At 49.6% G+C, this 12,288-nt stretch overlaps 1 protein-coding gene across 3 annotated transcripts in view; it reads left to right on the top strand.

Moving 5' to 3' along the window:
* LOC133352724 (alpha-(1,6)-fucosyltransferase-like) overlaps positions 1 to 10,741 on the top strand; it is a 108,353-nt gene extending 97,612 nt beyond the window's left edge. For all 3 annotated transcript variants that reach the window (XM_061568550.1, XM_061568553.1, XM_061568551.1), the window contains 4 exons: positions 7,939 to 8,176; positions 8,627 to 8,873; positions 9,773 to 9,946; positions 10,588 to 10,741. In XM_061568550.1, coding sequence (XP_061424534.1) covers positions 7,939 to 8,176; positions 8,627 to 8,873; positions 9,773 to 9,946; positions 10,588 to 10,741 — 813 coding nt within the window. The remainder of the gene's footprint in view (positions 1 to 7,938; positions 8,177 to 8,626; positions 8,874 to 9,772; positions 9,947 to 10,587) is intronic.
* Positions 10,742 to 12,288: the final 1,547 nt, after the last annotated feature.

Below are 12,288 nucleotides of genomic sequence, written 5' to 3'. Positions count from 1 at the left end.
CAGGTCATGTTAATAATTGCATATTCTCCCGTAACCAAGATAAAGAAGCAGACGATAAGCCTCCTCATATCTGTCTCTCTTCGTACAAATTAAAAGTCTCCTTTGCACATCCTATCGGCCACACGGGCTTCTGGGAGTGCATCATTTCAACAACATTGGTTCATGATAAGCAACACCCTGGATGGGTTTCAACATTTATTGTCTCATCGACAGCATCCAACTTGTCAAGTTCAATGCTGGTGAACTGCCAGATGATTCATAATAATATTTTTTAATTAAATGGCCTCAATACAAAGCCGAATGATGATGTTCATCCTCTATCACCCGACACGGCCAAACAGACCACGTCTTTTGAACAAAACATGTAATTGGTATTTTGTTTTCAGCCAACTGCTATGTCGAAAAGCAATCCCCACCGAGGGAATTCGATGCACCTTGTCGCTGAAACTTATATACCCAGCATCGTCAGGCGATCACAAGAGCGCACTCGGCAATGGCCGCTGTAAATCTCCACGTGATAAGCCACTTTTGTTGAGCAATCATTGGTGGCCAGGTCGCTTCTGAAAAATAGCTCAAATACCTCGATGGCCTGACCTGGTAAATAGTTTAGTTTAAGTTATTGCATCTCTTGAGCTGCAGGATGTACAACACCATTTGGCTCTATACTGGCGCCATCCAACCCAACAACTAATTATGAATAATAATGTATTTAAATTTAAACTGCGAAATGCTTATTGCCAAGGATCCTGTTAGATACGGGGTCCTAGTTTGGCGCAAAACTGTACAATACACCACACAGAGTAATCAGAGCATCACCGAATGTTCTATAATTGGCCGTCCACAAGTCTCTGATTGTCCTTGCTTATTGTCCAATGACCTTGAATGCAGAAGTACACACAGACCAAGTGTTCTCGTATTGAAAGGCATGACGGAAGGAATCCCCAGTGCCCGTGCGTGCTTTGCTGGTGTCTCTACAGAGCCTAGGGGTGCTACCTGTCTGACTTTGACCCGGTTATGCATTGTGGAACTGACCCGGATAGTCCGGGAATTGGCATCGGTGTTCGAGTGGCAGGAATTGATTTGTGCCAAGATCTGGTACCGCCGGTGTTGTGTGGAAATGCATTGTCGTGAACGGCACAGTTTTAATGACGGCCCCAGGCCGACTGAGAGGTAAGTGTGGCTTCGGTCTTTAGTGGAAAAGGTGGCGGCCCCAAATGGAGACTCATCTCCTCAGCAACCTTCACGGTGGCCATTCTGATTGTGCAAGCAGTTGGACAGCCAGGCGAACGTTCCCTGGCTCCACGTGCAGGAGCCATTACTACTGTCATGAGCCAAGAACGTCTGTGTGTAACGCGGGTGACGTCACTCCACGTCGACCAGCCCCCCTCATTAATAATCATGAACAGGTGACGTCCCCCACATGCCCCCCCCCTCATTAATAATCATGACCAGGTGACGTCCTCTAAATGGACCCCCCCTCAATAATCATGAGCGGGTGACGTCACTCCACATGGGGGGGGGATCGCCTCCTCCCCCCTCCTCGGCGTCAACTTATAACCCTCACTACAAAGGCAGAACCCTCACGTCACGCGATCTCCGTGACGCTATTGAGACATAGAAGTATAAAAAGGACATCATGATGAACAAGGAATTATAACCTTTAAATGAAATAAGTCTGTGTCACCGCGGCCTGACAAATTGCACACGAATGGATGCAATGAATATGACGTCACGCTCTGCTTTTCGCTTGCAAGTTTCAGATTTACTGCAATTCGCCCGTCCTTGGACGGGCTTTCGGCTAGTTACCGTAGAACAGTCGAGTAACAGCCCTGTCGCCTCTTGCCACAACTTGCGTCGAGGGCTGTTGTAACGAACAGCTCTCCCCGTTATACACCGTGGAACTGCTAGACGTAGAAGAAGACAAAAAATAGGCTGGCACAGAAGAAGTTCAACTTCAGTGAGTAAACATCCTCCACATCAGCTCTAAAGATGTACGAGATGGTGTGCCTGACTTCCTCTGTGCTGGTTGCTAAGCACAGGCTGCTGTGCACACGCACAGTCACAGATGGCACTGAAGGTATTACCGAGTTTCCCCTGATGGCTTGCAATCCAAGTACAGTATTTAATCTTGGTGTGTATTTGTTTGCGATTTCTTTCTTAGCCAGAGACGCGTTTATTGCAGCCGATACGGATTCTGGCATCTGTAGACAAAGGGTTAGTAACAAACAAAAAATCCATAATCCATTTTGCAATTTATAATCTTTCCTCTTGGATAGCGCGACGGCGTCGTGCGCATGATTACACCATCGAAAACGCACCCCTTAGTGCGAAGGTTAAGTGAACGCGAGCGGTGTGGGAGGAGACGGAGCTGCACCTGGTAGCTTCGGCTTCTCCTGGGTGCATTGTTACGCTTTTGGACCCCAGTAGCTTACAACGACAATGTCGTCTTTGTCTCTCTTGCCAGGCTCACACAGAATGTGTTGTCTCCTGTGACCCTAATCTCAGCGCAACAATTAATCATTATTGTAGCGGAGGATTCATGCTGTCGCTGTCGAGGCTATGGGCAACAAAATAAATACGTCGTTGGCAATTCGCCTCCTACCAATATCCGTCTCTCCACGTAAAAATAAATAGATGGGTTTTTTTTTACACATCCCTCCGGTTGTGGGGCCTTTTGGGAAGCGCATAATGTCAGCGGCGTTGGTTAAACACAAACTCCGGGCTGGTTTCAATATTCGGTGTCTCATCAGCAGTCGGGCTACTCGCTTGAACCAATGCTGGTGGAGTGCCAGGTGTTGATGGGCAAGGACCCTCTCTGTGGTAATGGGTCCGAGTTCGACGAAGGCTGTATAATAAAATCACGATGATCATCGTCAGCGTCGTGCAGAAGACAAGCCACAAAATAAACAAGCAGACAGCGTATGCCTCCGTCACATATCTGGCCCTCCAGATAGGAAATGGAAGTAATCGATCCATCAGGTAGGTAGGGGTGTTGGGGTGGCGAGATGTTAGCTACCTCACGTGGTATACAGGAGTTTGTGGGTTTGAACCCAACCCTTGCTGCCTCTATATTTTGATTTTCCGTGTTCTGGATTAGAAGCCAGTGGCTTGGTCCTGCTCAATGTGAGGGGGGGGGGGGGGGGGGGCAAGGCTGCCCCGTGCATGGCCGTCTTGTGCATTGTGATAGGATTGGCACATGATTGCGATAAACACTCCCCCCCCCCCCCCCCATGTTTTGTGGAAACGTGTCTTGTGTAATGCCTGTCACTTGATATCGAGTGTTCATTGAATTATTTTTCAGTGTTTTTAAAATGGGTTCTTCTGGGTAGCGGCATTCAGCGCGGGTACCAGTGCCGAGCTTGGGAGGAGTTGAATGCCAGAACGCGTCGTCACAGCAGCAATACCTCGCCACGAGGGAAGACACGTTGCGAAAAGACTCGAGAATGACTGCTGAATATCCTCTGTAGGTCTGCGCACCGTGTTTCATTGTGAAAACAATGAAGCATGGCATACTTTGTAACAGTGCACTTGTCGGATGGAAGTAAAACAACATTCCCCTTCCTGCCATAAAACATTTAACGTGATGCCATAAACGTTTAATCTCTGGCCTGGTGAAAAATGCCTCCTAGCTGCTCAACCAATATCTCGTCATGCGAATGCTTAAAAATAAATACGGCCGTTGTAAACCTTGCTCATGTCAAGACCGTGTCAACACTTCATCGTTTACAGCTTTGATGGTGCCGTTTTGTTGCTGGCCGCTTGGGTGCTTCGGGCCTTTGGTCAGCGGCCGCGTTTAATAAAAAAAAACAGTCTGCCATGCACATGCTCTGCATGCCATTCAGCATACGTAGCCAACCCCAGAAAGGTCACGGCTTTTCCCTCGCGATGCTTCCGCTGCCAGGGTCCGTTGCGACGGGGAGGGCCACGCACGTGCTTGGTGAAGTCGCGCTACTTTTGGGTGCCTGTGAGCAAACTTTATCTGGGCTCTTCCATTAAAAATCACAGTTGTACGCTGAGCTGTGAGTTTCGCGTGACAAATTCGCTTGCAAATTGCGTTTTGGCGCACAATCTAGGCCTGTTGACGCACTCGTGCAATGATCACCATAGCAACAGGTCTAGGTTTCACCCGGACATCCCAGAAAGTCAGCACCTGTGTTCAGGTGGCAGGAATTGAGTTTGCGCCGTGGTCTGGTACGCACTTTTGTGGTTGGGCGTTTTGCGGAAGAGACGGGGGGGGGGGGGCACCGTTTGCGGAAGAGGACGTGTCGGGGTTTGGGGGGGGGCGTGTCTGGGTTTGCTTTGTGGAGGGGGAAGGTGGCGACCCTCGGGGGAGGGGGGGGGTGAATCTCTGCACTCCGGGCAGCGAAGGCTGATGGATAATTTGTGCTGCTAATCAGCTGCATATTGATTTTTTGCGCTGTGACGCGTCTATTATCTAAATCTGTGGTACAGACGTCATACTGTGACTTTGTAGTTGCTTTAGAATTCTTGGTTCGTTGTGAGACATTGAAAATGCACTTACTGAAAATGAATTTGTAGGCAAACCACTTATCGTCATCTGATGACAGACAATACTACCTTTCTTCTCCAGAGTAACGTGTTACCTGATCATTATCATCTAGTCTTGTGATTCCCTCAGTTATTTAAACTCATTCCATCTTTTGGAAATTGTAATATTCTGACTAAATCATATTTCATGGCTATAATTCGTAAAAATATTCACAAATCTGGGACATTATGATTTCTAATCACATTATCAGCTACATTTTTCAAACGTGGCTTTTAAATTGCTTTTTGTGAGTGTTTTTTCAACACTCCCATATCAGATTCATAAAACTACAATCTAGAGGTGGCCGGGCAGCCCAGAGATCCGGAGCACCGAGCTGGCACTGCCGAGTCACCACCTGGGTTCGACTCCAGGTAGCCGGGCTCCCAAGCGGAGCGAGTCCGTTGGTCTCGACCGCAGCCTCCGATGACTTTACGCTCAAAACGTTGCACGACCAATTTGAGGTTTTTCATTTACCTTCGCATAAATTCCAGCTCGGGGAAATTAACAGTTGTCAGCTTTACGGGCATGTTTTTTTTTACGGACGTGTAGGTTGGCGGCGGCGGTGTTCAGGAAGAGGTCGATGGAATCGACTTGGGAAGTAGTTCTCTGATGCCACCTGCTTGTGGCTGATGCATTGCCAGCTGTAAGAGAGATCTTAACTACCTCGCCCAGTAAGCAGGAGGTCGCGTGAGTTCGATCCCGACCCTGACGCCTGCTTTATATTGGAGTCTGCGTGTTCTCTCTCCCCGTGGTTGTGTGGATTTTTCTCCGGGTCCTCCGGTTTTTCCCTTCCACATTTATTATCAACACGCATCTAGAGAATTTGTCTGCTATACATTTCCACATGATGATAAGCCACTTCGTTGAGCTATCATTTATGGCCAGGACGCTTCTGACAAAGAGCTACGCAGCTCAATGGGTCTTCCCTGATACAATAAAAAATAGTTTTAAGTCGTTTTAACAGAGATTTCTTCGTCTCTGGAAATAAATTAATCAAAAAGTGATTGTCTAAACATATTAACCAACTCTGATCTCTTGGTGTTCCATGTCATGACGTTGCTGCTGGGTGCTTCGAGGATGGGACGTCTCCATCGCTCTCGCTTCAGCTTCCTTATCTTGAGAAACATCTTTGAATATTAATGTTTTTATCATTGTAATCACCAAGCGTAGTTCGGTTTTCTAGAATGCTTTAATGTCTGAATCACAAGGACGCATCCCCTGGGCTTACAAAAATTAGTTTTTGCTACAAATTTTTTACCATTTGCGTGTGTCCCTAATCTGATTGCAATAAAATTAAGTACAAATTTCTTTTTTACATTTTCACGGTCAGTTATCGGAATAAATCCACCAAACTGGCAGAGAAATGAAACGTATTTATGGAGGAAATCCCATACGCTGTGTCCTCCGCGCAGAGGGGGGCGCGGGCCTTTAGCCGTTGGCGCGCTGTGCACGCTAACAGCTCGCAGGACCCCAGCCCAAGGTGACATTCGGCATCGGACCCTTGAAATGAAGTTCATACGATGAATACGCCTGCGGGAATTAAATATAGGTTTATGCGCACCACTAACTGCTTGGCCCTGCCTCTTAATCACGCCCGCATGCTTGGGGGTGGGAGCGCACGAGCCGACGCGCGGCTTTTAAATGGCACGACGGTGGTGCGACCCTCGCCGCGTGTGGGATCAGACTGCCTGAGCAGCAGTAGCGGTGCAAAGCAGCGCTCGGCTTGTCCACCATGTGACCGTTTGTGCATCCTACTGCTGCGGAAGTTTATCCCTCCGGCCGAGATAAAATGAGTACAGCAGTTCCCTCGGTTTACAATGTCATCGATTAACGATATTTCGATTAACGATCAGCCCTCCCACAGGGGTCCCATTGTCTCTATTAACTAAACGTTTTACGATATCACGCGGCCACCAATTTCGGCCAATCGGAGCGCTCCTTTATGAGCGTTTTGAGCGCAACTGGCTGCGAGATTTTCAATGTCCATCTTCTTAGCCTCAGGCAAGAGTTATTATGCTCTGTGCGCCTTTTTATTCTCTATTCATTATTTTTCCATGTTTATGTTAATGCTTTCATATGTTCTTAGAACATATATTTATACAAGTTGCGTGTTTAAATATTATAAACTTTGCTTTTAGGGTGAAAAAGGCCAACTTCTCATCGTCTGGGAACAATTTGAGTCTTTAACATGTGATTAACGATCAATTCAATTAACGATGGCTTTCGTGTAACCAATCTATATCGTTAACCGAGGGACCACTGTACCAGTTTTCGGGGAAGCCAACAGTGGGTGTGCTTTTGGTGGGTTTGCCCCCATCATAGGAATGTGGAATTTCCACCATAAAATAGGGGATGAGCACCGCCTTCCATGCTCACTTGAGCAGCAGGAATCACTTCGTTTTATTGTCAAGAGAGACCAGAAATAACATTTAATAGTGTGACACCGCGATACTAATTAACGTTTGAAATTGTTTCTAATAAAAAAAGGCCTTTTCCTCTTAAATATTAACTGCCCGTTCCCATTTGCCTTTCCGATTGTGCGATCGGCAGAGGTGGGACAAAGTCATTGTTATGCAAGTCCAAGTCGAGTCTGAAGTCATCAAATTCATGACTCGAGTCTGACTCGAGTCCAAGTCACATGACTCGAGTCCACACCTCAGAGGTGGGACAAAGTCATTGTTATGCAAGTCCAAGTCGAGTCTGAAGTCATCAAATTCATGACTCGAGTCTGACTCGAGTCCAAGTCACATGACTCGAGTCCACACCTCAGAGGTGGGACAAAGTCATTGTTATGCAAGTCCAAGTCGAGTCTGAAGTCATCAAATTCATGACTCGAGTCTGACTCGAGTCCAAGTCACATGACTCGAGTCCACACCTCTGGCGATCGGTATCATGTCGTGTGTCGCGGTGTGTTAGAGAGCGGCCTACAGAAGCAGATGTCACAGAACTGCTGCAAGTGACCTCTGTTCTGTGTCCACAATGGACTGCTGCGCTTTCCCTCACGCTCCGTTGCCGAATATTTTCGTTTGGACGGCTGTCAAACTCAGTCTTAATTCTCAAACATTGGAACTATTGCACATTTAATTGAGAAAAACTCCCTCGTCGTGATGTTTTTCGTGGAGTCGTTAGCGGCCGGGCCGACACCCTTGACACTTTTCATCTGAGGGAAAAAAAAATCGTATTTATTTTATTAGAAGATTAAGTTTTACCCTTTCTGGAAATCAAACAGGTGTTATGATGTTAAAACACCAAATTCAGACAAGGAATCGTGTCTGCATTAACCACGTATACTTGTGGCGAACATGCAAACTAAAAAAACACGCTCTGGTAGTCTCCCAAAGTGCGTCGCTGACATTTCTCACTTTTCGTCGCCGCCGTTCCCTATGCAGAACCCGAAAGACTGCCGCACGGCGCGCAAGCTGGTGTGCAATATCAACAAGGGCTGCGGCTACGGCTGCCAGCTACACCACGTCGTCTACTGCTTCATGATCGCCTACGGCACGCAGCGCACCATGATCCTCGAGTCCAGGGGCTGGCGCTACAGCCCCAAGGGCTTCGAGAAGTTCTTCCAGCCCGTCAGCGAGACGTGCAGGGACCGCTCTGGGAAGAGCACGGGCCACTGGTCCGGTAAGCGGCGGCGTCTCTTGCCGTGTTTCGCTACCCATCGCCACCGCTCGTGAATCGCTGCACTCGCCGCTGCTGCCACCGCTGTAACAGCGCCGCGCGTGGGTTTCCCGTGAATGGGTTTGACACGGGACGAGTGAGAGATGATTGTGTGGATCGCTGTACAGGTGAGTCAGTGGAGTGAGTGGTAATCGTGTGGATCGCTGTGCAGGTGAGTCAGTGGACTGAGTGGTAATCTGTGGATCGCTGTGCAGGTGAGGAAGTGGAGTGAGTGGTAATCGTGTGGATGGCTGTGCAGGTGAGTCAGTGGACTGAGTGGTAATCTGTGGATCGCTGTGCAGGTGAGGAAGTGGAGTGAGTGGTAATCGTGTGGATGGCTGTACAGGTGAGTCAGTGGAGTGAGTGGTAATCGTGTGGATCGCTGAGCGTCCTGTGTTGTCGCTGCGCTTGCAGGGGAGGCGAATGACCGTGACGTGCAGGTCGTGGAGCTGCCGATCGTGGACAGCCTCCACCCCCGGCCCCCGTACCTGCCTCTGGCCGTGCCGGAGGACCTGTGGGAGCGTGTCTCACGCCTGCATGGCGACCCGTCCGTGTGGTGGGTTTCCCAGTTCATCAAGTTCTTGGTGCGACCGCAGCCTCAGCTGGAGCAAGAGATTCAACAAAACGCGGAGAAGATGGGCTTTGAGCATCCCATTGTCGGGTGCGTAAAGCACCGCACCGCACGCAGACAACACGACTCGATGTTTGAACGCGCACACAAGGCGCACATTCCCTCGCGTATTTGTATTCTTGAAATGTATTCGTTTGGTCAAAATATACCAACTAGTTTTTTTAAATGTAGCCCGTAGCCGATAAAATAATAAAACCTCAACCATGCATACGCACAGTTAATGCCGTCTCATTAGAGAATAATAACCGTAGGCTGACATGTCAAGAAATGTTCCTTCAGAGCACAAACTGAGAGCGGAGAGAATGTTTAAATGCGCCTGGTGGCGCTTTAGTACAGTGCGTTTGGGAGATGTTCCGTGCCGATGTCGCTACGGCGGGCGTAGCACAGCGTGCGTGGCCAACGACGACGACGCGACGGGTTGGCACCGCTCACGTCCCCCACGCTTGGTGAGACAAGACAGCAGTTTGTGAACGGCATCGATGTCATCAATAGAGCGTGGATTAAGAGTTACGATCCAGATTTAAAACTGAAATCCAATAGAGGGCGTCAGACTTTGTTAAAGGAAATCAAAACAAAGATTGTTTACGAAAATGTTTGTTCCCATAGGTGAAGTGAATTAAGCTCCGTCTGATCCAGCTGCCTGAAACAAACGCGCGTTCACCCCCGTCTCACTTGTCAATCACTGCATGACGAGAGGAACCGATTCCACACCACCACGGCCTACAGTCTGCCTCGTTTTTGCTCCGGCGCCTTACTTATGAGTCATTTCCGTTTGTCGGTGAACACCGTTGAGGGGGGGGGGCGAGTGGCGGGGGTGAATCGTCAGTCGATTTTCCAGAAAACCCTTCCCAATTTAGGGTGGCGGCTGCGTCTTAGCGAGAGCCGGCGCATCCGGGGGCACGCACTGATGGGCCTGTGCACGTCTGCAGGGTTCACGTGCGTCGCACGGACAAGGTGGGCACGGAGGCGGCCTTCCACGCCATCGAGGAGTACATGAGCCACGTGGAGGAGCACTTCGAGCTGGCTCGCAGCGCCCCGGTGGAGGTGAAGCGTGTCTACCTGGCCACCGACGACCCGGGCCTGCTCGCCGAGGCCAAAGCCAAGTACGTGGCCCCCTCGAGCGCGCGCGCGCCCCTTCCGTGGGCCACTCCCGCTCGGAAGGGCCCACTTCCCTGAGTGAATAACGTTCGTCGTTCGCGGTCCGTTGTTGATCTGCTGCTAGAAGAAGCCCCCTCCCGACGTGCGACAAAGTCATCGTCGGCATTGTCGCAGATAATTTATGTACTGAAGTAAACAAGCGAACAAAACGCCAACTTCCCGTATATTTTTTCTCCACGTAAAACATGAAGGTTAACAGAACTCCAATAATCCACGCTCCACTAATCCGTGAATCCCCATAATTTGCGGATTATTGGCGGATTGCGACTCCTCCCGTAATCCGCAGCGCACGGCGGTCGGTTGGAAAACGCTTCGCGGACCGCAACCCACGACCCGTGGATGTTGGCGGGTTATCATGGAACTGCAGGAGCGGAGCTGCAGGGAACACACGAGGGGGAAGCTTTTTTATTTTATTTTTTGAGAAATTTTACTTTTTTGTTTTGCATCAACACGGACGAGCTGTGCTAACACGCATTGTTCCGGAGAGAATATTTTAGCTTTTTATTTTAAAAAATTACTTGAAAATAATGTATTCCTTTGCACATCCTAAGCCTCTTACTCGCGTGTTTGTGTGCGTCCACTGCAGGTACCCGAGTTACGTGTTCATCAGCGATAACGCCATCTCGCGCTCGGCCGGCCTGCAGAACCGCTACTCGGAGCAGTCCCTCATCGGAGTCATAATGGACGTGCACTTCCTGGCACACAGCGACTTCCTCGTCTGCACCTCTCCTCCCAGGTGACCCCGACGCTCTGTGGCCACGCGCTCGGCTCGCCCGTGCGAACGCGACCGTCACACGATTTGTTGCTGACCGAGCGTCCCTCTCAAGAGCGCTGCACACGCGACAAGCAACTCGCGGTCGCGCCTCCCATTAACACGGTTGGCTACGAACGGTGCGAAAGAAGTTCAATATTAATGCGTAGATCGCAGCTCACACGTTTGAAAGGGCACTCCCAGTTGCAGCCTTCCGTGTGCGACGCACGATAATTCGGTACCTCGCTTGCAAGGTGGGGCATTAGACTCCCGTTCAGAGGCGATGATTGCTTTGTGCATCCTAGCCACTTGACTTCTCAACTTGGTTTTACAAAAAAACTGAAACTAAACTCATAAAATTTCTCCACGTAAATTACACCATGGACACATTTCTTTTATATGGCGTTTGGGAAGAGCAACTGACAAAAGCACTGCAACTGCATGTGCAGTCTGGTCACCAATTCGATGGCATCAGTGTAGTTTCATGCAGAGTGTTCGCACCTCCCGTGAGAGCGAATAACGGGCGACGCTCGGTTACGCGATCAGCGGATGGCACGTTCATAAGAGGCCAACTGTCCCACTTGTGAAAGAATTGGCTTCACCTGCCATGGGTTTCCATGCACACCACCGTGGTAGCACCGCTTGCAGTCGAAGAGCAATGCAATCATTGAACGCGAGCGAAACTCGCGCGTGATTCTGAAACGCTTCCCAACGTTGTAGAAGTTCGCGGTTTGAATCCAACGTCCGTCCTGGTTAATACTTGCAGGCGTATTAACCGTACACCCGCAAGTATTCACCATAGACCCGTACCTCGGATTAGCACAGTTGGCTACATACGGTGCAAAATAAGTTGAACATACATCCATAAAAATACGCACTATCTGCTTTATGGTACATGCTAAAAATTTGGCAAATTTGAAAAATTGCACTGTAGATTTCTCATTTTGAATTTACATAGCAATCATCGTCCTGTGCTGATAAAACTTTGCAGGATCCTCTTGAAAAAAGAGTTGGGGGGAGTCGGGTTTTTGTGGCTAGGCTTCTTCTTTTGCATGACAGGAGGGAAAAGCACGGTGATTAAACAGGTTAAGAGTTGAACACTTCAGTGTTTTCCAACCAATCCGAGGAGGAGGCAGCAGTAGACGCTATGTGGGTAGCAGCGACACTGCCGGGACACTCCACGGATGGCGCGGTCCATCGACGATGCCTTTTGATGGCTTAGACTTCACCACAGCCGCAGTTCGGCGATTCTGCGATCTTCCGTTTGCCGATGTCTGAGCGCGGTGTGGCGAGGACCACGGTCGTCGTGGGAGAGAGAAGCCGGAGGCGCTTCCACCCTCGCATCCTCCACGAGGTGTTTGTGCTGCCACGCCCAGCCCACCATCCCGTGCGGCGAGTGCCGATGTCTTCTTTTTCGACTGCTCGGGGCGGAGGCGGCGGTCAGAAAGGTTACCTGGATGTCAGCCGATGGCGTGGCTCTTCGAGGCCTTGTCGGGCTGCGGAGCGATGTGTCCGTATCTGTGGTACTACTCCCGG

The sequence above is a fragment of the Lethenteron reissneri genome, chromosome 41, assembly GCF_015708825.2.
Source record: "Lethenteron reissneri isolate LAM-NWPU_2019-01 chromosome 41, ASM1570882v1, whole genome shotgun sequence".
Classification (NCBI taxonomy): Eukaryota; Metazoa; Chordata; class Hyperoartia; order Petromyzontiformes; family Petromyzontidae; genus Lethenteron; species Lethenteron reissneri.
The sequence above is the reverse complement of the archived record's forward strand: the minus strand, read 5'-3'. Positions and strand labels throughout refer to the sequence as shown.